Source organism: Salvia splendens, chromosome 2 (genome assembly GCF_004379255.2).
Source record: "Salvia splendens isolate huo1 chromosome 2, SspV2, whole genome shotgun sequence".
In the NCBI taxonomy this organism is placed as follows: domain Eukaryota; kingdom Viridiplantae; phylum Streptophyta; class Magnoliopsida; order Lamiales; family Lamiaceae; genus Salvia; species Salvia splendens.
Genome location: NC_056033.1, coordinates 25,829,297 through 25,856,650, shown reverse-complemented (window position 1 = coordinate 25,856,650; position 27,354 = coordinate 25,829,297). Strand labels below are relative to the sequence as shown.

Sequence of the window (27,354 nt, the reverse complement as noted above, 5' to 3'; positions counted from 1 at the left end):
ACTAATGCCTGAATGGCGCCGCTGCTGCCTCACTCGAAGCAGAAACAAGAGGGAGACCGTGAAGTGAGAGGCGCCCCCTTTCCTCGTTTGAATCTCATTTTCAAATTTTGAAAAGTAGTGCTTGTTGGACTAATTTTTTGGGCTACATTTTATATAATTAGTTGAGAAGGAAATAAGAATTTTTGGGATCATCAATGAAAATGATATAGGCTTTTTCTATCTTACTTGAATTTAATTAAAGTATAAGTTCAAGGATTTAATTTATTGGGATTTGAGAATTGTTGTTTGCAAGTAGTTGAATAGTTCGATTTCAGTTAAATTAATTATTTTTCTTTTAATCTCTTACTTGACGATCTATATCTTAGTTAATTTCTTATGGATAGAAATTTATGGGCTTAGTGAGTTTTTCTTTTATTTTCTAAGTAATTTAGTTTCCCTAATTTAATTAGAGATCAGCAAATTTTGAAGGAACAAATTTCTTTCAATTAAATCCCAAAAATAGGATGCATATTCCATACATGATCATTGCATGTCATGCTCCTTGTGAAGGTTCTTAAGACTAATTAAATCAATATAGTCTTTCAAGAAGGGCGTGTTCGTGGAGTTTGAATTCCGAGGTCGAGCTTATGTAGAGTTTTATTTGGAAGCTTTGAGGTGGGCTTTATATCAAACGCATTAAGTGTGGATAAAATTATCAAGTATATATGAAATTATTTTTAATGTTACCGTGCCATAAATTATTTTGTTTTATGATGCCTATCTATTTGGCGATGCCAAATGAATGAATGAATTGAATTCGAACTCCAATAGGACCAAGATCCTATTCGAGTTAGTGTACACAAAGGAATGGACCGTGTGACATCGTAAGGGTTGGCCGGTCTATGTGATCATGGAAGGTGATCACCTTCCCGACACACAATGAACTATCAGATATGGCAGATTACTGGAATGAACTTAGTCTGATCACACGAACTTTATGAAAATGAACTTAGTAAGCTCGAGCCTTTAAGAAAAATAATCGTGTGTTATTGTGATGGCATGATAAATGATGACTTTTCTTATATGTATAACTTTCGGTAATGTGTCCATTGAGTACTCCGTACTCAGCCCTGCATCTATTTCTGAATGTGCAGGTTGAGCAATGATGAAATGGTGGCTGAGTGGAGTTGGTTGTCGTCTCATATCTTTTGTAAGATTTTCGTGGCATATGTCTTCATATATATGGCCATGTGTTTACAACTTCTTCCGATGTGCATTATTGTAGTATTTTGTACTAGATGGGTCATAAGATTAATGATTAGTAACACTGACATATGATAAATACTCTTTTGATATTCATGATCTTTCTTTGCCTTGTAAATCTCCTTTGTCCTAATAAGAAGTATTTGTGTGTCTTATTGTTAATTATTTCATCCCGTATAAAAATACTCTCTTCATAATCAATTTTAAATAAAAATATTTCAAAATACTAAAAATTTAATACACACTAACCAATTAAATTAGAAGGTAGTTGAGTTTATAAATAACTGAGAAAAGAATACATTACATCTTTTGCTCCAATTGAAATCATCAACAGCTCTATGATGCCAGCGCTGAGAGCTTGTTTCAGATCGTCTCACACCAATTCACTCTTCCACACCACCTCCGCCCAAATTGACCCCTCACTCTCTCTCCTCAAACTGCTTGACCTCTCAATCGACTCCCAATTGCACAATCTCACCTCTCAATCCCACGCCAGAGCTCACCGATTGGGCCTTACGCAGCACTCCCTCATTGCCCAGAAGCTCATCTTCTGCTACTGCCAATTCCGCCGCCCGTTTGAGGGGCAATCCGTTTTTGACTCGCTCTCTTTCAAGAACACGCATCTCTGCAACACTCTGCTAAGCGGGTATGGGAAAAGCCGGATGTTTGAGGAAAGTTTGCATCTTTTCAGGGAAATGTGCCGGGGCTCTGATTTTGGCGCGGTGGATGACTTCACTTTCTCTGTTGTTTTCAAAATTGCTGGGGAATTTGGGGATGTTTTGGTGGGGGGAATGGTGCATTCGAGGAGCTTGAAGAGTGCCTTGGTTTTTGATACTGTGGTGGGGAATTCGCTGATGTCTATGTATGAGAAATTTGGGAGTTTTGGTGATGCGTTTAAAGTGTTCGACGAAATGCCTCTGAGGAATGTGTCTTCGTGGAATGCGTTGATTTCGGGTTATTCGAAGAGCGGTTGGAGTAGCTCTGTATGTGGATTAGGAATTTGGGATGTTGTGAGGGAAATGCAGAGCCAAGGGTTTAGATTTGATGCGTTTACAGTCTCCACGCTTCTTTCGTTGTGTGGTGAAGAAGGTGGTCATGGGAGGGAGCTGCATTGCTACGTTGTTCGGAATGGGTTGGATTCGAGTTCTGTTCATGTTGGGTGTGGTTTGATTGATATGTACTCAAAGAATGGTGGGGTTGATTTGGGAAGAAGAGTTTTCGATAGATTGGAGTGGAGGAACGTCTATGCTTGGACTGCAATGATTAACGGCTATGCAAGTTGTGGGAAATTCGATGATGCTTTGCTTCTTTTCCGCGGAATGCAGTGCGGAGAGGGCGACAATGGGCCAAACAAGGTGTCGCTTGTTGCTATATTGCCCGCTTGTAGCTCAATTGCTGGTTTGATTGGAGGGAAGCAAATCCATGGCTTTGCAGTTAGGAGGGGTGTGAATCACGACCTCTCTCTCTGCAACGCCTTGATCGACATGTATTCCAAATGTGGGAGTTTGAGTTATGCAAGTAAAGTATTCGAACACGAATGCACTCAAAAGGATGCAATTTCTTGGTGCTCAATGATTTGTGGATACGGCTTACACGGCCAAGGTGAAAACTCAGTCACTTTGTTTGATAGGATTCTTCAAAATGGATTAATAAAACCTGACACATCACTGGTTGTTGGAGTTCTTTCTGCTTGCTCAAAGTCGGGTTTGATACGTGATGGGCTAAGAATATATGATTATGTTGTGGCCAAATGCAAGATCATACCTTCAGTTGAAATCTGTGCTTGTATGGTTGATATGCTTGGTAAATCGGGGCAGCTTGATGAAGCGCTAAATTTCATCAAGAACATGAATGTTGAGCCGAGCCCTAGCATTTGGGGCACTCTTTTGAGTGCTTCTGCACTCCATGGAAACTCTGAGATGCAGGAATTGGCATACAAGTCTCTCATCATGATGGAGCCGGACAATTCCTCGAATTATATCTCACTTTCCAATTTATACGCTTCTTCAAAGAGGTGGGACGTTGTGGCAGAAGTTAGGCAAGTTATGAGGAAAAGAGGGTTGAGAAAAGTTCCCGGATGTAGCTGGATCAGCATGAATGGAGCAGCTCATAGCTTTGTCGTTGCTGATAAGTCGCATCCATGCTCGACCTCACTTTATGCGATGTTAGATGAACTAGTTTTGTCTATGAAACTAAGTTGTTATAATCTTGATTTTCTGCATTTGACGGAGGTATAATAGCCTGGATGATGCTCACTCTTATGCCAACGCCTCAGAAATCTTTCAGGTTCCAATTCTGATTCTTGTAAACGACTACTAGTTTTTTAAATATTTGCATTTTGTAATTAACAATTATCTATAAACTCAAAAGCGTGAAAATAATGATAGTAAGCGAATTTGTTTAACTTTCACATTGCTCCTATCTTCTGAAACTTCCATGCAGATAGTGAAAATATTGGTGTACCCTTCCATCCAACTATGAGGCTGTTTCCATCTAGGCCAAGTCTGCAAGAATCACAGCAGTCGAACATGTTGAGAACGGAATTCGCGTGATTGAGCGCTAGTTTGCTCAGCTCCGTCTCCGCCATGCCAAACCTAACAAAAACCCCCCTCCAGAAATTGATGCCTACAATTCTGAACTTCCTCTCCTCTTCCTCGGCCGCAACAATGTGTCTTATTGAAGGGCTAAAGAGCACGGATTCGGCGTAGTTTCTCGCTGCAAGATCATCCTTAAGACAGTGCTCCAAGTAGTCAAAACCGGCCCCAAAGAAAAGGAGAGCCTCAACGAAGCGGTTGACAAAAACCTTAGAATCAACATTGGCTTCGACTTCAATGATGATCATCACGTGTGGGTTGAGGCTTCGTACGGCTAACATCAAGATTTCAAGCTTCGGAATCATGAACCTCAAGATGTGCGCTGCTTGGACGACGACTGTGTCTTCAGGATCTGGGCGAAGAATGCTCTGATTAAGATCCAGGATGTCCTCGGATGTTATGACATGGAAAGAAAAGCTCATATTCAGGGACTTGGCCAAGTTTTGGAGGCGAACTCCCACCACCTCCTCCTCGACCTGAACATGAGACTGAGCTGCTACAGCAGTAATCTTGAGATGTTGGATGGGACATCCAGACCTTGTAGCTAAAGCTTGCATTAAAACGGCATGTCTGAGGCCGCCATAGAGGCCAAGATCGACAATGTGCACCCTGGCACATGATGATATGTGATCTAACATTGTCTGAACACCGGCGAACTGCATAACCTGGTTGAAAGGTAATTTTTTCGATCAAGTTAGCTGTGTCCGAGATCGGAGGTATTAATTCTAATGGCCTTGTATTCACTGGTGATATCCTGTCACGTAGAGATTCGGCGAAATAGTAGACCAGACACTGCACCACATTGGTCGAGCCGGAGCTCAGCTTGCTGAACTCTTTCAGAAACTCACTAGCACAATCGTTGTTATGATTGGACACTGCCTGAGCACACGACAGGAGGTCCTGCACGAGCTGAATATCCTCAGACTTGCCTCTGGAGAAGGCAGCTCTATTCGGATGAATGACAGCAGAGTGATGGAAATCCTTTCCTGTTTTGGAATCGGAATGGGTGAAACTTCTCATTGCCAGCTCAATCAGCTGAGTAACCGACAACGTTGGAGGGGGTGCCTGTTGGCTTTGGCCCTTCGCCTTGTCTCTCTTTAATCCATCTTCTTCTGCACCAGTTCTGCTTCTGCAGCGTCTCAGGATCTCCACGGCTGCAGAGGGAAATGCACATGGCCTTTTCTTCTCATGGCTTGGCTGCCAATCTCGAGGCTCGTTGCTGGAACAAGCTTGGAATGACGGAAACGCTTTTTCAAGATACAGATAACGAAGAGCAGCAAAATGAGTCGGTAGCTCTTCGTAAAAAAACAGGTCAGACTCACAAATGCTCTCGTCTCCTTGAAATGAGTAAGTTTGCATATGATTTTCTCTCTCAAAAGCCTTGCTAGAACTAGACATTTTTGTTACTTGAAGAAAGTCCGAATTTATTTGAGATATTTGAACTGTTTTGGGGATTGCACAGTGTTTGCTTTTTATAAGACGACAGTATGTTCCAATTACCTTCCAGCTGTGTAATAGAATAGTCATTTTTCCCAACTTGAGATACTAACAAGATGGATCTACCTTCACTAACTATGCAATAATTATTTTTAATGATTGTTTTGGACTGATCTTCTTGTCATACAAGCCGACTGACATGTCTTTTCTTGTATGTTTTTATGGTAACATCCATTTATAGCACTAAATCAAATCTTTATAGTCTTAGGTTGGCCTAATGAGACAAGATTAATCTGTTTAAACTTTTCTTGATGTTTGCTCATTGTCTTAGTAGTTATCAACCGCCTGTATCCTTTGTAAACATCAACCTTTTTTTCACTTCTGTTTTCTGAGACTGTTTTCATCACTTCTCTTGATGTAAAACACTATACATAAAAATAAACCAAGAACTTCTCAATACATCATTGCAGCAATGTCGACTGGAGATCAGTTTTGCACCTTTCAGGTAATAAACAAGCATGGTTCATTTTCTTTTATTTTGCGAGGACTATTGAAGCCATTTCGTGTTTTCCTGACCTTGGAGTTCCTCAGGCATACAAGGCTTCTCCAGACTACGAAGAAGTTACATTTCTATCAAACGGGGGCGTCCTAAATGATCTACCTCTTGACATTGTTTCTCCTCCAAAGTCACAACAAAATGAAGGGAAATCATATGATTTTTTCCCCTCTGCATCGCTTGAGATTCTGAGGAACAACTACACAAGCAAGATGAGCAAACCGGGTGGCAAAAGTCTTCATTGCTTGGGGGCACAAAACTCACCTTCTCCCTCACCGTTGTCAACCAATGACATAATCGAGCTGGCTGCAATAAACTTCATCAAATCCAACACAAATACCAGAGATGAGCTCTCTGCCCTCAGCCACCCCTATGCCAGTGCCTTCGTAGGCATCACCTCAGAGCACGTTGCAAACCTCCAACTGCTGCAGGATCTTCTCTCCTCTGCTGAGAAAGTGAGCAATCAGCAATATGTTGCAGCAGGGAAGCTTCTTTCACTCTGCCATAACTTTAATTTTAGCCAATCAAATGTGATAAGGCGACTTGTTTACTATTTCTCCGAGGCTCTCCTTGACAAGATTGCTCGAGAAACAGGACGATTCAACGAAGAAATCAAGACCAGGGAAATGAATCCCATGGCCTCAGCGTCAGGATTAGCCGCGTTTCACCAGAAAGTGCCTCCAGTTCAAGTAGCTCAATTTGCTGGGGTTCAAGAGCTCATTGGTCATGTCTCCTCTTCCAAAAAAGTCCACATCATTGATCTTGACATGCGTTGTGGGCTCCACCACGTGATCCTGATGCAAGCTCTAGCATCTAAAAATGAATCCCCTTTGAAGCATTACAAGATAACCGCTGTGGTGCTGAGCTCTGGCCTCATGCTCGCGGAGGATGCAGGTGTTAATCTCAGAACTCTGGCTAACTCCTTGAACTTGAGCTTCTCCTTCCACTTGATCAAGCTTGATGACATGTTAAATCTCCAAAAAAGGCGTGATTCTGACGAGAAAACAGTGGTGTATGCATCAAACGCGTTGAAGTTCATGATTGTGAGGCCAAACCAGCTGGAATCTCTCATGAGACTCATCAAGAATGTAAATCCATGTGTGATGATAGTGTGTGAACCCGAGGGGAATGTGAACTCACCGGTGTTTGTGAACCGGTTCGTTGAGGCCCTTTTCTACTATGGCGCCTACTTTGATTGTGTGGAGGACTGTTTGAAGAACGTTGCTGTGGAGAGAGAGTTTGTGGAGTCCAATCTGTTTGGTCCCTCGTTGAGAACAACCGTGGGAGCTGAGGGGGAGGAGAGGAGGTCTAGGATTGTGGGGATTGATGTTTGGAGGGCCTTTTTTACTAAGTTAGGGATGATGGAGAAGGAGTTGAGCTCGTTGGCACTTGATCACGCGAGATTGAGCCTTAAAATGTTCGATTGTGGCGATTCGTGCACACTTGAGTTGAATGGGAAGAGCCTTATTGTTCATTGGAAAGGGACTGCTCTATGTTCTTTGTCTGCGTGGAGATTTCATAAGTATAGAGTTTAGTTTGGTTTATTTCTGTGGTTTGATTTGTTTCTGTATAGGGTTGTTCGAGATGTGCATAAATGGGAGGTGTTATATGTGTTATTATGAAATCTACTACTGCAAAATATTTGATCATAGAGATTGACTGTGAATAACTACATCAAAATTAATTTGAATATATTACGTTGGTCTAAACCTCTTGTTAAGTGATTGGTGATCGAATAACATTTTTCTCAGGAAGTTGGCCGTTATTACAAGTAGTGTTAACCCACTTGCGATGCACGACGGAATATTTTTTCAACATACGATTTGAAATTATTAATTAATTAATTAATTAAAATAAAAAATAGTATAATTATATAAGATTGAAAATAAAAAATATACTATAAATAACAATTCAATATTTTACTATTTAAAATGGAACCAAGACAAACACAGTTATTTTGACAACGGAGAAGAGAGTATCAAGTGTTGACACTTTTGAAAAATATGTTTAAAACAATCATTCACGTCTCTCTACAAAAAATGTAAATCACAATTTTAGCAAAATAATAAATCAATGACTCATAATATTCAATACATCAAAATTATGACCATAAAAAAATTGAAATGATAAACTACACAAAAATAACATTACATTAATTGGTTTAGGACATTAATTCATCATAAGTGATCAAATATTTTTTTTACACCACTTAATATAATTATAGAAACAGTGACAATATAAATATACAAAAATAATAAATTGTGTAAAGATGAAAATAAATACTCCCTCCGTCCCATAAAAATATGGGCTATGGGTATGCCACGGGAATTAAGACAAAATTGATAAAGTAAGAGAGAAGGAGAAGAATGGTATGGTAAAATAAGAAAGAGGAGGAGAATGGTAGTTAAAGTAATGTTAGTGGATATTGGAACCTACATTATTAAATTGATATAACTTTTGTGGGACGGACGAAAATGGAAGGTGCACATATTTTTATGGAACGGAGAGAGTATTATGCATGTCTCGAGTCAAGAATGTTACGGTTCTTCCCTCTAAGAAATGTAAGAAATAATGGGGTAAATTCTCAAACCATATATACATGCGGTACTCTAACTATTGCAATCAAAAGGGAAAAAACAATAATAAATGAAATGGAAATTACAATAAAAATTATAAAATAAATTGAACTATAAGTCTAGTTGAGAAAACCCCATCTTTCTGTAAGACAAATTACATTACGGTTAGTGCTCTAGGATTGCCGTATTATCCTCTGAAATCCTCCTAACGTACATAACTAGAGATGCCCACGGTTCGAAAACCGGCGGTTCCGGTTCGGAACCGCCGGTTCCGGTTTTGGCGGAAGCGGAACCGGAACCGGACCGTGAGGCTATTTCACGGTTCCGGTTCCGGTTCGAAAACCGGGCGGTTCCGGTTCCGGTTCGGAACCGCCGGTTTTCCGGCGGTTTTGGCGGTTCCGGTTTTTGAACCGGCGGTTTCGCCGGTTCAATTTTTTTTTTTTTTTTTTTTTTTTTAAATTTGAAATTTGGCTTTATACAACAAATCGGAACAAGACAATGCATAATTCAAGCACAAATAAGACGAATAAGGAGAAAATGAAATAAATTTTATTGATTTTGAGTTGTAACGGACAACGATACATTACAATTTACAATACATAAGTATACAATACAACAACATACAACAATGTAATATAATTTACAAGTGTCGTCGGGCGTCGGCTCGTCGCCTCGTCGGACTCGGAAGGTAAATTTAAAAAAAAATGAAATGGGGGGGAAAAAGGAAAAATTGAAAAGGGCTTGAGATCAACTTAAACTTTCAAAGTTAAACTTTTCAAATTTAAGTTGAGTTGCCTACGTATCCACAATTTTATTGAGGAATCAAAGCCCACGTAGTTCTCTTACCTTGGGATCAACCCTTTTTTCTTGCAAAATGTTGCCCATTTTCTAAGCAAACACATATCAACACGCTATATACACATTGCTACATTTCTAATAGGGGCAATTTGATCTTCCAAAGCAATCAATGCAGCAATGTGTATATAGCGTGCTGATATGTGTTTGCTTAGAAAATGGGCAACATTTTGCAAGAAAAAAAGGTTGATTCCAAGGTAAGATTTCATAGATCATTCAGGATGCGGCTAAGTTGTACTTGAAGATCATTAAAATATATTCCGCATTTGATATTTATCAAATGGGGAATATATTTTAATGATCTTCAAGTACAACATAGCCGCATCCTGAATGATCTATGAAATAGGGGGAAAAAAAAAAATTGAAAAGGGCTTGAGCTCAACTTAAACTTTCGAAGTTAAACTTTTCAAATTTAAGTTGAGGTGCCTACGTATCCACAATTTTATTGAGGAATCAAAGCCCACGTAGTTCTCTTACCTTGCTTACCTTTTTGGTCGGCAGTGCTCGCCGTTCACCGCCCCCGTCGACTCATTGCTAATGTTGAGTGCTATCGCTTCTGACCTCGTCATCGCCATCGGAAGAAAATTCTTCACCATCACTCTCTACACGGAAGTCGAAATCCGGCTCTTGTGCTCTCATGTCCGCCTTTGCCCAATCGTCAAGTAACATAGTGGCTTCCATGTTCTTGGCGGAGAGATTGCTCCTTTTGTCGTCTAGGACACAACCGCCGACACTAAAAGCTTGTTCAACGGCGACGGTGGAAGCGGGAACGGCGAATATCTCCTTAGCCATGATGGAGAGTATCGGAAACTCTTTGTCATGTGTTCCCCACCAATTAAGGACGTCAATTTGTTGAGTAGGAGGACCTGCATCTTGAAAAATAGAGCGCGATTCCAAATATATATCTAATTCACTAGTCGCTCTAGTCCTATTGGTTGTAGTACCGTATAGATCTTGCAATTGTGATACTACGTCGGGATCGATCATGACATTGGAAAAATCCCCTCCACCAAAATCAAATGTAGAAGGACTAGGAGGAGCACGTACCTGGTGAGCGGTGTTATACCGCATTTCATATTCCGCGTAGAGAGAACGAAGTGCACTATCTAACCTATGTTTGATTTCATCAACATCCGGAATACTTAGTTCGAAGCATTCTCCTCTTGTCAAGCCCATTTCGCGGAGTTGAGAAAAATCCAAAGCGTGCAAACAACCATAGTACATGTCTAAAATTTTATAAACACCATGCAACTTCCACTTTGGATCCAAGCATTTTGCAATCAAAAACACATTTGGAATACGTGAAAAATATTTTAACCATTTTTCAACCATGTAAAACAAAATAGCCTTCAACTCAACGAATTGAGTATTTTTCACACAAGTTTTAAAACCAATTGCCACATACATGCAATGCTCCAAAACGCGCACAGAAGTAGGATAATAAACACCGGATAACTCAACAGTGGCATTTTTGAAAGCGCGGAATAATCGAAATAAATCCATGCTGTGGTCCCAACAAGCGGGTATCAAAATCAAATCAGAAGGAACATGAGGACAACTTCTAAAAAAATCACATAAATACTCAATGTGGTTCAAAGTCGACTCCAACATATCATATGTCGAGTTCCACCGAGTTGAAACATCCAAACGAAAGTTGGTGTACCTGCATTGCTTACCATGACAATATCTCTTCCAAGCTCTACCAATAGGAGCTTTGTTATGAATCAACTTCACAGCAGTTCTAATAGGATCAACATACTTTTGCCACAAATCGATGGCATCTTGAACACACAAATTCAAAATATGGGCAATACATCGCACATGGAAATATTTACCATCAATAACAGGAGAACATGCACTGATTAAATCATCTATGCTAGCAGTGTTAGCGCTAGCATTGTCAAAACCAATAGAAAAAATTTTATTGATCAATTGAAATTCATTCAAAACTTGAATGATCAATTGAGCAATTGCTTGTGCAGTGTGTGGTGCGGGAAATTCCCGAAATGCAATCAAACGTTTGTTCAAAGTCCAACTGTGATCAACGAAATGCACCGTGATGCCCATATACGAATTTTTACAAAAACAATCAGTCCACACATCAGAACAAATAGAAACTTTATGCCCTAAGTTAATAATAAACGTACCTAATTGCGCCTTCTTTTCCATGCATTGTCGAACAACGGCTCGCGTCATTGAAGTTCGACTCAATTTTCTTGCAGCGGCATTATATACTTGCCGCATACTCGACTCAAAAGCATCGTTATCAAAAGCATTGAATGGAAAATGTTTCATAACGGCAAATCTAGACATCACATTAAGAGCATTTTTGTGATCATATTTCAAAAGAGTATTGCTACACATACCTGATGTTTGGGATGAACCCGTCGTCCCACTTCCGACTCCATGTTGAAAGTTGAGTTGAGTTTGGGTTGGAGCGATACCAAACTCGACCGGATGCGCTTTCTCCAGGTGACGGGTAAATGTACCGTACCCTCCACCCTTTCGGAATGTGTATACGTTTTCGCAATAGTTGCAATACACATTATAAGTGTTTGGATCGTTACTATCTTGTACCCTCTTGAAATGTTTCACGAAGATGTTTGAGGTTAAAGACCTTTCAGCTGGTCTAGGAGGTTGAGGAGGTTGTCCACGTCCACGACCACCACGACCACGCCGACTCCTTGGTGGTGGTGGGGGTGGCATTTCTTGAACCTCTTCTACCTCCTCCCCCTCCTCCTCGTCGTCATCATCATCATCATCATCGTCTTCATCAACATTCACGGGGGTTGGACTTTGTTGGGAATAGGCACCGCGACCGGGAGCACCACTACCGGTACCAACATAAGCATCGCCTTGGTATTGAGAGCGAGAGAGAGCAATAGCATGTGCCACATCTTGCTCTTCTCGAGCCTACAAAATAATATTTGTATTGTAAATACAAAATAAAATTATGAACAATAATGAAATGTAATTCAAAATTAATGAAATTAGTAGATAATAAATATTAACCTGCCACTCATCCATGTTCATTTGAGAAATTTCATCAATAACGGATCTCCGAGATGGCCTCTTGGCCTTTCCCTTTCCCTTATCAACACGACCTTCTCGGGATGAAGACATATTGGAATGGTATGTAGAAATGTAGAAATATGGAATAATATATTTTTTTTTGTTTTAGTAATTGAGAAAGAAAGACAACTTATAGAACTACGGGAACAAGTATAACTGTATAAGTGTATAACAATGCGTAATAAGAGTAGCAATTGCGTAATTAAATGGAAGCACAATAGCACAAATGAGAAATTGGAGACAAAGAGAGAGAATTGAGAGATTGAAGAGAGAAACTCTTATTAACACAAGAGTGGGGTGAATGTAAATGAGGATAGAGGGGGGTATTTATAGAAAAAAATGAGGGGGAAAATGGAAGAATTCGAATTTGAAATTTAAAAAAAAAAAAAAAAATTTGAATTTTCACAAAACCGGCGGTTTTGGCGGAAAACCGCCGGAACCGGCGGAACCGCCGGTTTCCGGGCCAAAACCGCCGGTTTCCGAAATAAAACCGCCGGTTCGGTCAACGAACCATCTGCAAAAGCTGCTCCATTGTCGCCTCGTGCTCCGCGCCGCCTCGAAAGTCACTAAACCGGCGGTTAACCGCCGGTTTTTCCGGTTAACCGCCGGTTAACCGCCGAAAAACCGGCGGTTTCGACCGTTTTTGAAGATCACCACCGGCCCTCATCCCCCTGCCTCGATTTAAGCGCCGGAACCGGCGGTTCCACGGTTAACCGCCGGTTCCGAACCGTCCCGAACCGCCGGTTCGGTGACGGTTCCGGTTCGAAATATCTTGAACCTGAACCGGACCGCGAACCGAATTGCGCCGGTTCCGGTTCGGGAATATTGCGCCGGTTCCGGTTCCGGTTCCGGAACCGCCGGTTCCGGTTCGGCGGTTAACCGCCGGAACCGGAACCGGTGGGCATGTCTATACATAACATCTCAAATCCGCTAGGAACGGATGAACTAGATGGCACTCCAAAAATTAAGTAATACAATGTTGCTAAAATATACAATAAAATGTTGAGAGCTTGAGAGAGAATGGAGAATGCTTTTGTTGGTGAGTGATTCATCCACAACTCTATACCTTTTATAAGTGATAAGGCTCGTTTCATGCATTTGTTCCGGGGGTGAAATTCTGTGTTTTTCGGGAGCCTAACGTGAAATTTTGAGCCAAATGTGTAGCGAATCTGCCAGGACAGGAGGTCGCATGGAGGGATGATGAGGCTCGTTTCGTGCATGTGTTCCGTAGTAAAACTGCATCAAATTCTGTAAACTAACGCTTATTTTGAGCCAGGTGTGTGTATAAGTCCACCATTTTGAGAAACTAAGTTGATCAACTGGGCGGACAAGTGGATCAGGAGAAGGAGCCAAATCGCTGCACAAATGGATCAAGTGAAGCAAATGACAAGCAGCGGAGCACCAAATGAAAGATTAATGCGTCGCACAAGAAAAAATCCTCGAGGGCAAAGGGTAAAGATGACATTTCAAAAGACAAATGCCCTAAGGATAAAGACCTCACGCCTTCCTATAAATGGAAATAGAGAAGATGAAGGAGGGGGTTTCAATCGGTGCCACTCATTAGTTTTCGGCTCTCTTCCAGAGTTGAAATTGGGAGCCCCGACACTTCGTTCTCCTATTTTTACACACACACACTTGGTTCCTTTCTAGTTTAGTTTAGTTAGTTGGCGCTTTTCGTGGTTGTTTTCTGCACATTTCAGCCTTTGGTTCTGTATTCCACTCCGATAAGGGATGATGAAACAATTTCCTATTTTCCTCATTTGTTTTCAGTTTACTTTTGTTGTTATTTACGCTTGATGCTTGTGACTTAGTGGATTCGAAGTTATGTTTTCATTTCAGGTCACCGTGTTCTGTTTTATGCATGATGTTTCTGATTTGCTTTTAGTTTCCTTTTCATTTCACATGTTCTAGGTTAGATATGTTTTGCTCTGCTTTGATTTGTTCAGATCTGATGTTTTATGCTTGAGAATACGTAGTATGTTTAGATCCAGTAGTTTATGTTTCAGTTAATGCATGATTATGAGTTAGTTTCATGTTTTACATAGTTGTATTTTAGATCTTAGAAGTATATTTAGTTTATGAGCTTATTTGAAATTTAATCTTCTTTGATCTTTCAGATCTACATTTCTGCTCTGTTTTCCAAGTTGATTTTGCGAAGAAGACAAAGCCGTTACAAAGGTTTTACTTTATCGTACATTTTGAAGGAGATTGACAGCCCCCCGTTTATTTTGTTTTTCCATTTATGGAAACTTCAACTGAGTTGAGCAAGTAGCTAATTAAGCTTTATGAGTTGATCAGTTTAATAGCTTTAATCTTCCCAGTCTAGTAGTTAACTTAACCCACCCCTAGAAGCATGGCCGCATTCATTCCCCTTTCGTGTCCAGCATGCAAATCTCAAACGCATCATCTCTGTGGGATCGATCCTTACTTGCCTATACTAGTTAATAGTATTAGTGGGTTAAGGTTTTGAGTTCTTCATTTCTTCTCTCTTGAGTCGGAGTAAATCAAGTTGATCAGCCTGAGTTTCAATTAGATCCACTAACTTGTTCTCACATGTAGAAGGGCATACAATTAGCTAGCCGGATCAGTTTGATGATTTGACTTGAGCAGTCCACAACGATACAAATGCACACGGAACAAGAAAGACACAAAGCAAGCGTTTACCTTATATTTGTTGTAAGACACTTGGGTTGTGAATATGGTTAATATTTTCAATTTCTTATTTTGATTGCAGTAGAGAGAGACAGCTCAGATCAACATGGAGAAGAATGAACGTCCTGATCTATGTCGATTAAGTGTTTACCCTACTGGAGTGAACCAAGGGGACTGCTGAAGCAAGGGAACCCATAGATGGGTGGAGCGTCTTAGGTTTTGTTTAAAATTTTAGTTTGAATTTTGTAAATAAGCTTTTTGTTGTTTTCTGTTTACCCCAGTTCAAAGGCACCGAGTCCAGGAGGCGGATAGAGGAAGAGGAAGGAGTGAAGCCAAACACAGTCCAAGGCAAACCACTACCCACTCCACCAACCGACTCGGAAGCCAACTGTGGAGAAAGCAAGGACATCACCTCGGTGAGTCCACTTGAATCGATAGCAACCCCAATCAAGGAGGAAGCCAAGGAGGAGACCACCATGGTTTACAATCAAGTAGAAGATCTGGAGATAGGTTCATTCTATGCCCACTCGGTGAATGAGTCGACATCTGCCATAGTTGTCACTCAAGGACAGGAGGTGGTGTATGTGAACCCAGACATGCTTGTCACCTTACCTACCTTCTTGGGAACTGATGCAGAGAACCCGATTGAATTCCTCCGTGAGTTCGATAAACTTTACAGAGTGCAGAAGATACCAGAGGGGTCAAGTGAGGAGGATTTCAAGCTAAGGGTTATTCCGCTCTCTCTGAAGAGCGAAGCAGATGCTTGGTTTAGAGGATTGGAACCCAACAGCATCAAGACATGGTCAGATTTCAAAGTGGAGTTCCTGAATCAATTCTTCCCAGCAGCAAAAGCAAATGCACTCCGAGGGGAAATCAGAGAGGCTACCCAAGGGTATGGTGAAAGCCTGAGCAAATACTGGCACAAATACAAAGGTCTTCTGGATGCATGCCCAAATTATAATCTGATGGAAGTGGAGACAACGTCTAGTCATTCCAAATCAACCCCGCTCCCAAGCTGATCAAGTTGGAACCTAATAGGATCTGGTTATCCTATCTACCGATGAGCACGCGAATCTAGAGTTGAAGAACAATAAACCCTAGCTTGAGAAAATAGGTTTTAACTATAAAAGGAAACAAGATGAGAAAAAGATTTTATTCTTATTTCCCAATGACTCGATCTAATGGGAATTCTATAATTTATAGAATTCCCCCTACTTGATTCGGACATTACGACTTAGGAAAGAATCAAGAAGAAAACCCAAGAAGATTTGACTCTATTAAAATAAAAAAATAAATATTCTTAAAAGGAAATAAAAATATCTAACAAATCAAACAAAATATCCATAGCGAACTAGCGGATTTCTGATCCTCTTCGAACGTCTATCTTCCCGCTGTTCTCCACGGTCTGGTTCTTGAGTTGTCGACTCCTCTTCATCCTCTGATTCTCGTTGGTTCACTTCGTTGGCTGTCCCTGCAAGCATGTCCCTATCAACTCCCCCCTCGTCGGGAATCACCTTGCCCTCAAGGTGCAAATGCGGATACTCTTGTACCAGCTCTGCTTTGGGCACCCAGATAGGAGTCGCCCCAACATCCGACGCCCAATGTACCAGCCACTGCACTTGAGGAACCCCGTCTACCAGCACCGTGCGCTCTGCTGCCGCGCGCACTGGAGTGTCCAGTGGCCGCCCCCGCAACAAGGTTAAATTCGTGCATTTGCGAGATCTAACACATGTTTTAAGCCAGGTGTGTAAAAGGTTTTCGCCAGGTCCAGGAAAAGAAGAGGACAATTGCATGGTCCAAGGAAACTGGCGAATAAGTGAGCAATTTGAAGAAAAATTACAAGACGGAGGAAATCAAGGAGCTGAAGGGTAGAATGGAGATTTCTACGAAGGCTGCTAGAAGATTATGTCCGCACCTATATAAAGAAGAAAGCATTCAATCAGAGGGGACCTTCTCGGTGGAGGCCTTATGACCAGATTGCAGCTCTAGCTCACTCACTTCTACATACTTTGGGTTTAATCGGGAAATTGTGGGGTGTTCTCGGGTTTATTTTTCTAGTCAGTAGTGGGTAACACCGTCCTTATAGAGGGCGAAGAAACAATTTAATCATTTTCATTTTACTTTACTGTCGTGAATTTCACCGAGCTTCACCGTTCGAAGCTTGGTCCTGTTCGCTGTTGAATTTCCGTTGTTTATGAAATTTTTGTTTTCCATATTTGAGTTGCTGTTGATTTCGATTATGGATGTCATTTATCTTGAGCTAGTTGTGAATGTTGAATTGGATGTTTGATTTTCGTGATTGGTTGCTGAGTTTGAGTAGACTCGCTGGAATCTAGTGTTGATTGGAGCAGATCTGTTGAATCGAGAATCATGGAGTTGATTTTGGTTGTTGTTGGGACCGGATTGCTTGGATGCGGAGTGGATTAAGCATCCGGCGTTGAAGCTGAAACAGAGTGATCGTGATTCATGCCTAGTTTTCGTGTGTTCATTTCTTTCCATCTAGTATATGTAGATCTGTTTTATTTCTGGCTAGTCGTAAGTTTCCGACGTCTGAACTTCTATATTCTGTTCAAATCTGGGTATGTGCTCTGTTTTCTTCATATTCGTATTTGATTTAGCCGATGAAATGCATGTTGCTGTTAGTTAAATCCTTAGTTAGTTAGTTGCAGCTTTTCTTCCGTACTTGTTATTTCTAGAACATGGTCCCCACTGTTACTCGCTTTCTGTTTAGTTATATTAGGAAGTTGTATGCTCGGTCTAGAAAGTTAGTCGGTTATTTTGATGTTCGTTGCCAGCATGATGTCTACAGTTCTTAGGTCTAGTGTTTGATTTTGTGCCTAGGTCTAATAGTAGTTAACCTCAACCCAAATTGCGTGGCAGAAGCCATTTTCTAAACCAAAGTCTTTAGATGCTTTCTTACGTGTCCATATTCGTGGGATCTACCCATGCTTCTCTATACTAGTCTATAGTATAACGGGTTGAGGGATCTTTGAAACACGAGCTTTGTGTGTCCAACGACTGAGTCTTCTATATTCCCTTGAGTTCCCGACCTAGAACATTAGAACGCGCACACATCGTCTCACTCGAGCTTTTTCAAATGGCGCCATTTTCGGGGATGGATGGCGTAATTTGTGATTGTGTTTCGAGATTTTGGCATACATAGTTTTTAATTTCTCTTTCTTTTTCTTTATTTTCAGTTTATGAGCAGAGGCTCACGGTTTGGACACTGGGGTGACTCATCTGAGTGGAGGAACGATCAGTTTATTTGGAAAATCAAGGACACAGCATATACAGTTACCACCAGATCGGGGTTATCTACGGGAGATCCATTTCCGTTGGTTCAGGAAGCGATGAGAGTTGGAGTTCGTCAGGAAGGGAGGATCCTAATTGTCTTCAGAAACAGAGACAGAGGAGGCAGAGATCGGGGACATGGCACACGTAGTAGATCCAGATCCGGAGATTGGTTCGCTCACTGCCCATCTAGATGGTGAGCCAGCCCAGGCTATAGTGATGAATCCGCGCCAGAGAGCCATTGAGATCAAGACGAACGTGCTCGGCATCCTACCAACATTCTCTGGGCGTAGGAATGAGTGCCCGTATGAGTACTTAAATGAATTCAGCAAATTGTGTAGCATTCAGAAGAGGCCAAATGATGCAACGGATGAGGATTATCGCCTGCGCGCGGTTCCTTTTCCTTGAATGGGGAAGCCAACACGCGGTTATTAAGGTTACCCCCAGATTCTATCCGCATATGGAGGGACTTTAAATTGGAGTTCCTAGATTACTTTTTCCCCTCCAACAAGACAAATGCTCTGAAGAATGAGATAGTGGAGTGCAAGCAGGACTACGACGAGTCGTTGAGCCAATATTGGTCACGATTCAAGGGGTTGCTGGACGCCTGCCCGAATCACAGAATGATCAAGGCAGAGATTTATTATTTGTTCTATGAACGAGCAAACCCCGAGTCGAAGGATTTGATGAACTCCTCGAGCGGGGGAAATTTTACGAAGAAGAGGGGTTGCGAGGCAAGAGAGATTCTGGGAAAGTTGATAGAGGCTAAAAAGGCATATGACAACCCGAGGAATGCTATGAGGAGAGGATCAGCAAATGCCCTGAGAGAGAAGGATGACAAGAGAGTTGAGGCAAGAATAGATAGGCTCGAAAAAGCATTGTTGAATGCAATAGAGAAAACCACTCCGCCAGCTGCACAAGTGAAAGATAAACCTCCAGGTCTAGGAGATACCCAACTTCAGCAATGTTACAGTCCCCAGGAGGGAGAGTACCAGGCCCAGATTAATGCGATGGGAAGTTGGAATCCCGATGGGAGTTGGAACCCAGGAAGACAGAGAGACGCACCCTGGAGGAACCATCCCAATTTTAGATGGTCTGACAACAAACAGAGCCAGCCAGCACCACAACAGAATATCCAGTTTGCACCTCAGCCTGAGAGGCAGGGTAACTGGTCTGGAAGGAATCAAGAAGGGCAGGGCAACTGGATCAATCGGACCCAGGGAGATCATTCGAATTGGGGGAACAGGAACCAAAACCATCAAGGGAACACCTATGTACCACCGCACCAAAGGAATTTCCAAACCACTTACCAAGGGCAGGGAAGTCAGTACAACAATAATTCAGGAGGTCAAGGAAACATTCGCCAGAGTCAAGGAAGTGGTCCACATTTGGGTCCGGGACCAAGTTCTGGCCAGCCTAATTCTAAACCACCAAGGAATCTAGATGATATGGTACATGATATAGTCAGTTCTCAACAGCATATGCAGAACAACTTGCCGTCCAACAATGACGTGGTGCATAAACTCCAGGATGCTCAATTGGAACAAAAGGCGGCAATGGATATGTTGGCAAAACAAATGTCCCAGATCGCAACCTCCTTGAGCGAGATGCGAGGAAACGAGGGGAAGATCCCTACCTCAGTAAGGCCGCCAGACAGAGCTAACATCAGTCAAATCACTTTACGATCTGGGCGAGGTCATGAAGGTCCAGCGATGAGGAAGGAGGAAGAAACGCCTCCCGTGAAGGGCAATGAGAGTAAGGATCTGATTCCTGAGTCCAAGAATTTGGAAGTAGGGGGTTCTAGGAATAGATATGACCTTCAGGAAGGTGATTTAGGGAGACCTTTACCAAGTACGGCTGAACCATTTTTCCTAGACCCAGAGCCTGAAGTAGAAAATGAAGTAATAAGGAGGGATCCGGACAAATTTTCAGCTGAAGATTCTATAGGTGCAGCGAAACAAGTGAAACCGTTCCCACACCGAGGAGAGGCTAAGAAGAAGAAGGATGAACCGGTGGATTTTGTGGATATCTTTGGAAGGTTGGAGATCAACTTACCATTCTTGCAGGCTCTGAAGTTGCCAGTATTCAGTAAGTTCATTAAGGAGTTCATAGCTGGGAAGACCAGACCCAGTGGGAAGATTCTGATTGGAGAAAATGTATCAGCAGTAATTCAGAAGCGAAGGATGCCATCAAAATGCATTGACCCAGGTATGTTCACCTTACCCATTTGAATCGGTGATGTCAGAATTGAGCATGCTATGTGTGATTTAGGGGCATCAATAAATGTTTTACCACTTTCCATTTACAAGAAGTTGGTAGGAGTAGGGATGATAGAAACAAAGGTGGTAATCCAATTGGCGGATAGATCGTGCATTTGTCCGGAGGGAGTTTTAGAAAATGTTATTGTCAAAGTGCATGATTTTCTGTATCCAACCGATTTCCATGTTATTAAAATGAGTGATAATGAGTCTGCTGAGTCTAGCTGCGTGCTTTTAGGGAGACCTTTTCTCCGTACCGCTAAGACCATAATTGATGTTTTTGATGGAACCATATGCCTAGATTATAATGGGGAAAAATATACATTTAGCATAGATGAGGCAATGAAGAAACCACTAGATGTTGAGAATTTGCATGCTATCGATGTCATTAACCCCCTGGTCCAGGAATATCTTGAGACTGAGTTGATGCAGTAGCAGGTTGTTAATTCAGAATTAAGTCACTCTATTGACAGAGAGGTAACTGGATGGTGTGAGGCAATGAACACAAGGGATTTGACAGATGAAGAGCTGGCCGAAGCTATTTCGGAATTCTGTGCGAACCCAGAGTCAGCCAGGTCTAGTGGATCAGCCCATGTGGCTAGTATGGAAAATTCTCCCAAGTCTGGGAAGGGAATGAAAGCTGATGAAGAAAATGATCCCTTGCCTCAGGAAACAAGCACCCCCAAGAAGGAGATGAAAACGCTCCCATCAGGACTCAAGTATGCTTATCTAGAAGAAAACGAGACTTTCCCGGTCATCGTCAACAGTAACTTGACCGAGGAACAAGAGAGAGACCTGCTGGAAGTAATCAGAAGGAATAAAAAGGCGATCGGATGGACTCTCTCAGACCTAGTTGGAATCAGTCCTGATCTTTGTATGCACCACATTAGGCTGGAGGAAGGTGCAAATGCCTGTAGAGATCCCCAACGCAAGCTAAATCCGAACATGAGAGAGGAAGTTCTAAAGGAAGTGTTAAAGCTGTTTTCCCTTGGAATCATCTACTCTATACCAGACAGTGAATGGGTTAGTCCGGTTCACATGGTACCTAAAAAGTCAGGAATACAAGTAGTTAAGAATGATAAGAATGAATTGGTGCCCACTCGACTTGTCACTGGGTGGAGGATGTGCATCGATTATAGGAAGTTGAATGAAGCAACCCGGAAGAAACATTTTCCATTACCTTTCATTGACCAGATGCTGGAGAGATTGGCTGGAAAGTAATATTTTTGCTTCCTTGACGGGTACAGTGGATACTTCCAGATCTATGTAGATCCCGAAGATCAAGAGAAGACTACATTTACTTGCCCTTTTGGCACATACGCTTATAGAAGGATTTTGGGTTGAGCAATGCGCCAGGCACTTTTCAACGCTGCATGATGGGCATCTTCTTGGATCTGCTAGAGGATTGTATCGAGATTTTCATGGATGATTTCACCATGTATGGGAACTCTTTCGATTCCTGTCTGGCAAGTTTGGACGTAGTATTGAGGAGATGTCGGGAAAAGAATTTAGTCCTCAATTTTGAAAAATGTCACTTCATGGTACCCAAGGGAATCGTCCTGGGGCACGTAGTCTCAGAGAAAGGCATACAGGTGGACCCAGCAAAGGTCGATGTGATTTTGAAATTGCCTTACCCAACGAACCATAAATAGGTTAGAGGATTCCTAGGGCAAGCGGGTTTCTATAGAAGATTCATTAAGGATTTTGCGAAGATTGCTCAGCCGCTCACCCATCTGTTGCATAATGATGCTGATTTCGTTTTCAACAAGGAGTGTAAGGAGGCTTTTCAGCTATTGAAAGATAAATTAGTATATGTCCCTATTATTGAGCGCCCGACTGGAGTCTACCGTTTGAAATAATGTGTGACGCAAGTGATTACGCAGTAGGGACTGTGCTAGGTCAAAGAGTTGATGGGAAAAGCTATGTGATCTTTTACGCGTCAAAGAAACTCAATCAAGCTCAGAAAAACTATGACACCACGGAGAAGGAAATGCTGGCGGTCGTGTATTCCTTTGAGAAATTCCGCCCATACTTGTTGGGGTCGAGGGTGATAGTTTTCACCGATCACGCAGCTATTAAGTACTTATTGGCGAAGAAAGAATCCAAGCCAAGGTTAATCCGTTGGGTGCTACTTTTTGCAGGAATTTGATTGGGAAGTCCGAGACAAGAAGGGGATAGAAAATAAAGTGGCAGACCACTTGAGTAGGATTTTCCAGGGGGAAACAGATGAAGCTATACCTGCTGCATTCCCTGAGGAACATTTGTACTACACAGGGAAATTTCCTAGACCTATCAGCTGGGAAACGGTCATGGTGATAACAGGTCCAGGGGATTCTGGAAAAGGGAAGTGTCAACTGAACGTCGAACCTTGGTTCGCAGACCTAGCAAACTATTTGGTCACTGGAGAAGTACCCAGTTCTCAAGAAATCACCCGGGCCCAGAAAATAAAACTGAAAAGCGAAGCCAAGTACTATTTTTGGGACGACCCGTATTTATGGAGAATGGGAGCCGACCAAGTAATTAGAAGGTGTATTCCAAAATGGGAACAGAGGGATGTACTGAATCATTGCCATGCCTTAGCTTGTGGAGGTCATTTTGGACCTAGGAAAACTGCGAGGAAAGCCCTCGACAGTGGATTTTATTGGCCTACACTACATAAGGACGCTTTTGAATTCTGCCAAAACTGTGAGAGATGTCACCAGACCGGGGAAATTTCTAAGAGAGATGAAATGCCGCAAGTCCCAGTGATTGTCTGCGAGATCTTCGATGTCTGGGGGATGGATTTCATGGGTCCATTTCGATCTTCATACGGTAACACTTATATTCTTGTGGCTGTAGATTACGTTTCGAAATGGATAGAAGCAAAGGCTACCACTTCATGTGAAGCCAAAGAGGTGGCCAAGTTCCTTCGAGCCAACATCTTTAATAGATATGCAGTGCCGCGCGCAATTATTTCTGACCAAGGGACGCACTTCCGTAATAGGACAATAGAAGCTCTGATGAGGAAATATGGGGTCCACCATAGGCTTTCTACCCCGTATCATCCTCAGTCTAACGGACAGGCCGAGATTTCCAACATGGAGATAAAGGCGATATTGGAGAAGACGGTGAATCCGTCAAGAAAGGACTGGAGTACGAGACTTGGAGATGCATTGTGGGCCTACCGAACAGCATACACAACGCCTATTGGAATGTCACCCTATAGGTTGGTTTTTGGCAAGATGTGCCATCTGCCCGTAGGAGTTGAACACAGAGCATACTGGGTGGTCAAGGAAATTAATATGAGACCACAGTCTTGTGAGGAAGAGCGAAAATTGCAACTTCAGGAGTTGGAAGAGTTGAGACTGGAGTCATACGAGTCCGCAATGTGGTACAAAGAGAAAACAAGGCTCTGGCACGACAAAAACCTCCGGGTCAAGGAACTCCAAGTAGGGCAGATAGTGTTCCTTTTCCAATCCAGGCTCAAGCTGATGCCCGGGAAGCTAAAGTCCAAATGTGTAGGGCCATACACTGTTGTTGGCCTTCGAGTAAACGGAGCTTTGGAAATTCAGGGCAGTGCTTCAAACTCTACTCCTTTTCTTGTGAAAGGTCATAGGTTAAAGATTTTTAGGGATAATTCTGAGTTGTGCGTAGTGGAGGAAGTGCCACTACGTGCACTCTCTGTTATCGACTAATCGGTCTGATGAGTAAGTGTTTTCGATGAATTCCTGGGTCAGGTAAATGGAAATGCATTTTCAACCTATACACTGAACCAGGGGATCTCGAAGAGCACTCTTTTGAATGTGTAAATAGTTTAATCGCTTTCTTTAAAATGAAATACTCAAACAAAGAAAAAATTCTAATCTTCCAAAAATATTTTCGAAATGCCAGATTTCTTTAGGGAAATCGCTTTGTCACATTTGAATCCTTGACCTAGGAGTTTGGCGTCTCATTTTCGTTGTTTTAGCCTAAGTGTGGTATTGCGAGAAGGAAGCGTTTACATGGGGCAGAGAGTTTTAGTTTGGAGGGAAGTGGTACAGTTCGAATTTCAAATTTAACTTTATGGGATTGTGTACGGGTTGCTGACCTCATGCCTGCAACCGCCTGCAAAGCGTTCCCATTCCTATCTAATACCTATTTTCCCTCATTATTCTTTATTTCCTAAAAATGAATTCTCTCTCACTAAAAACCCCAAATTTCTCCCTCTCGCAATACCCACATTTTCTTTAACCCTAATCAAAATTTTCTTCCAAGTCTTTTGTGTGATTTTCAGATTCAAGTCATGGAAAATAAATCGAAAGCCGGGAAACCTACCACATCTGCCGACGCCGGTGCGGCAGTATTTATGTCCGACTTAATGCAGAAGTTCGGCGGTCCTGAAGAGGCGATGAAAGCCTTTGCCATGTTTACAGCAATGATGGGGCAAACCAAACCGTCCGCCGTAACAACCGCATCAACGACAGCACCACCGCCACCACCCACTATTCCCGAAGGTTCGGCTACTCAGCACAACGTTTTGCAAACCACAACAGTACCGCCCGTCGGTGTGACCGGGAAGGATGTGGCGGACGGCGGCAAAACAAGGGTAGAAGCGGATCTGGCGGCAGGGTTTGAACAGTTGGTGGTTGACGTTCAAAGGTTAGCGTCTGTATCTGAGGGGGAAACCCCTGTTGAAAAGGTTGAGGGGGAGGCCCCTGTTATTTCTGGTGATGTTTTGGAGGGGGAAACCCCTGTTTCTGTTGAACGAATAGTTGAGGGGGAAATCCCAGGAAGGATCGAGGGCGGTGATGCCCTAATTTCTGATCAGAGAGATACCGAAGGGAAAACCCTTGTTGAAAATTTGGAGGGGTAAACCCCTGTTCTTGCTAGTAAAGCTAATAAGGGGGAAACCCCTATGACGATTGTGGGCGGTGATGCCCGTGAGGAGAAACAGATGGTGGATGGAGAAACCCCTATTTACATTGAGGGGGCAACCCCTGAATTGTTTGAGGAGGCGATAGGCCTCATTACTGAAGATATACTGGAACCCGTCGATGGGAAGGAGCAATTAGTGGTCGATCTGACAGATGTTCCGGAAAGGACAGGTTCGCCAGTAGATAAACGGGAAGCTAGGAGACAGGCTAGACGGAACCTGTTGGACGAGATTGATGATACAACCCTACCTACAGATAAAGAGGTGCTGGATCCAGCAGCTACGGGAACGGAGAAGGTAGATTCTCCTGGACCTAGCGACGACGAGGAGCGCCGCCAGGCGGTGGAGAGGAAAAGGAAGGGTAAACATACAACTGCTTCCTTGGTCAAGAAGTCGAAGAAGGCCGCTGGGGGTAAGTCTGTTGAAGCCTCACTTCCTCCACCCGCGAAAGTACCGTACAAGAAGGAACTAGTTAACCCTGCCCAGTCTAGTGAATCTGAAGAGGTCGAGTTTGAAGAACCAGAGGAGGAATTAAATTTTGAGCCTGTAGAGGTCTGGATCACTAAAGGACTGCTAGACGCAATGAGGAGGTTCGAGGATCCCAAGCGGGCGGCGACTTACAAGGAACGGTGTAGCACGGGTAAGCTTGCAAAGTCTGGAAAATGTTATGATCCTGAGGAGTTGAAGGCATAGCACTGCGGACGTACCAACGGCCCTGGCACGTGAGTTCTTTTCTACCTTCCGACTAAATCCCACCACAGATTTGGACGCAGATTCAATCACTTTCCGTCTGTTTACGGAAGAACATGAGATTAGTATCCGGGAATGGTCTCTCCGAATGGGATTGTTCACTCGTGCGAAGGATGACGAGGGGATCTGGAACGATCGGATGGTAGGGGCGCCGAAATTCACTCCTGGTTTCAAGCCACAATCTGCGTGGGAGTTCATCACCCATCCGAAGGTGGGACAGTTCAAAACAAGCTACTCAAAGGGGTTTCACATTGGGAATCACGTACTTCATTTTGCTAAGACCTTTATCAGCTACAACCTTATGGGTACTGCCAACTCTGCCTTGACTACGACAAATCTTTACTTCACATGGTGCATGGCCAAAGGGGTCAAAGTGCACCTGGGCTACTGGTTAGCCCAGGCGTGTCATCAAATGGCCGCAAACCCTTCCAGACATATGTACACGTGTCACCTCTTAGGGGCTTACCTTCAACGCAATACGATAATGAAGATCGCTAAATCTGCCCCCGAGGTAGATATGTGTGAGCCCCCGGAAGTTTTCAACGTAGAATATTTCTTCAACAAAGGATTGTTATACATGTCTGGAAAGGATGTGTGCTTTTATGAAGTCGGCAGATTGGAGCCCCAGGTTAAGCAAGAACATGACGTTTTTGGGTCAAAAGCCAGTGTTGAGTACGAGGCGATAAAAGAGGAAGTGAGTGTTATGCGCAAGTAATTTGGTGAAGTCAGAAAGGAAATGGGTGAGATGCACAAGGAACTTGGTGCCATCAGAAAATAGATGACCGGGATACAGACAGAGCTCGGCGGAGTTAGGGATGAGATGCAGGCCCTCAAAGGGCGCGTCACTGTCATGGTTGGGAAGTCATCCACACAGACTGATCGGATGGCGGAGGCCGTCTCTTTAATGATGATGATGACAAAATGGTTGAAGGAGAACTTTGCTGTGCCACAGACGATATTGCCTGCTGGACCCAGCCACATGCCAACCCAGCCAGGGCTAGGAAGTTCAACTGCCCAGCTTCCCCCACCAGCATCAAAGCCCCTAACAGCCCCGTCTGCATCGAAACCCATTTCAGTTAAGAAGCATGTGTCAGTACCAAAGTCAATAACTAGCCCGAGTGAGAAGGAGACAGATAAGCCGGAGTCGCCGACAAGGAAGAAAGCAAAAGTAACCCGCCCC

The 27,354-nt window shown here is 42.8% G+C and overlaps 3 protein-coding genes across 4 annotated transcripts; 2 read left to right on the top strand and 1 right to left on the bottom strand.

Annotated features, from left to right (window-relative positions):
- The first annotated feature begins 1,547 nt into the window (after window positions 1-1,547).
- LOC121792051 (pentatricopeptide repeat-containing protein At1g06140, mitochondrial-like) lies at window positions 1,548-5,335 on the top strand. 2 transcript variants are annotated; one of them, XR_006048826.1, is made up of 3 exons: window positions 1,548-3,528; window positions 3,685-4,512; window positions 4,602-5,335. XR_006048826.1 is itself a non-coding variant. In XM_042189836.1 (2 exons), exon 1 carries the CDS (start codon window positions 1,581-1,583, stop codon window positions 3,477-3,479), a length of 1,899 nt encoding a protein of 632 aa, XP_042045770.1. In that variant the 5' UTR covers window positions 1,548-1,580; the 3' UTR covers window positions 3,480-3,528; window positions 3,685-5,335. The 2 variants fall into 2 exon arrangements, 1 of the variants encoding a protein (XP_042045770.1); XM_042189836.1 differs by having other exon boundaries at window positions 3,685-5,335.
- Window positions 3,650-4,856, bottom strand: LOC121777074 (DELLA protein 1-like). The gene is made up of 2 exons (XM_042174213.1): window positions 4,581-4,856; window positions 3,650-4,501 (listed from the first exon to the last, which is right to left on the bottom strand). The coding sequence occupies exons 1-2, from the start codon at window positions 4,854-4,856 to the stop codon at window positions 3,650-3,652; spliced, it is 1,128 nt and encodes a 375-aa protein (XP_042030147.1).
- LOC121792052 (DELLA protein RGL1-like) lies at window positions 5,003-7,538 on the top strand. The gene is made up of 3 exons (XM_042189837.1): window positions 5,003-5,147; window positions 5,744-5,778; window positions 5,865-7,538. The coding sequence occupies exons 1-3, from the start codon at window positions 5,003-5,005 to the stop codon at window positions 7,362-7,364; spliced, it is 1,680 nt and encodes a 559-aa protein (XP_042045771.1). The 3' UTR covers window positions 7,365-7,538.
- Window positions 7,539-27,354: the final 19,816 nt, after the last annotated feature.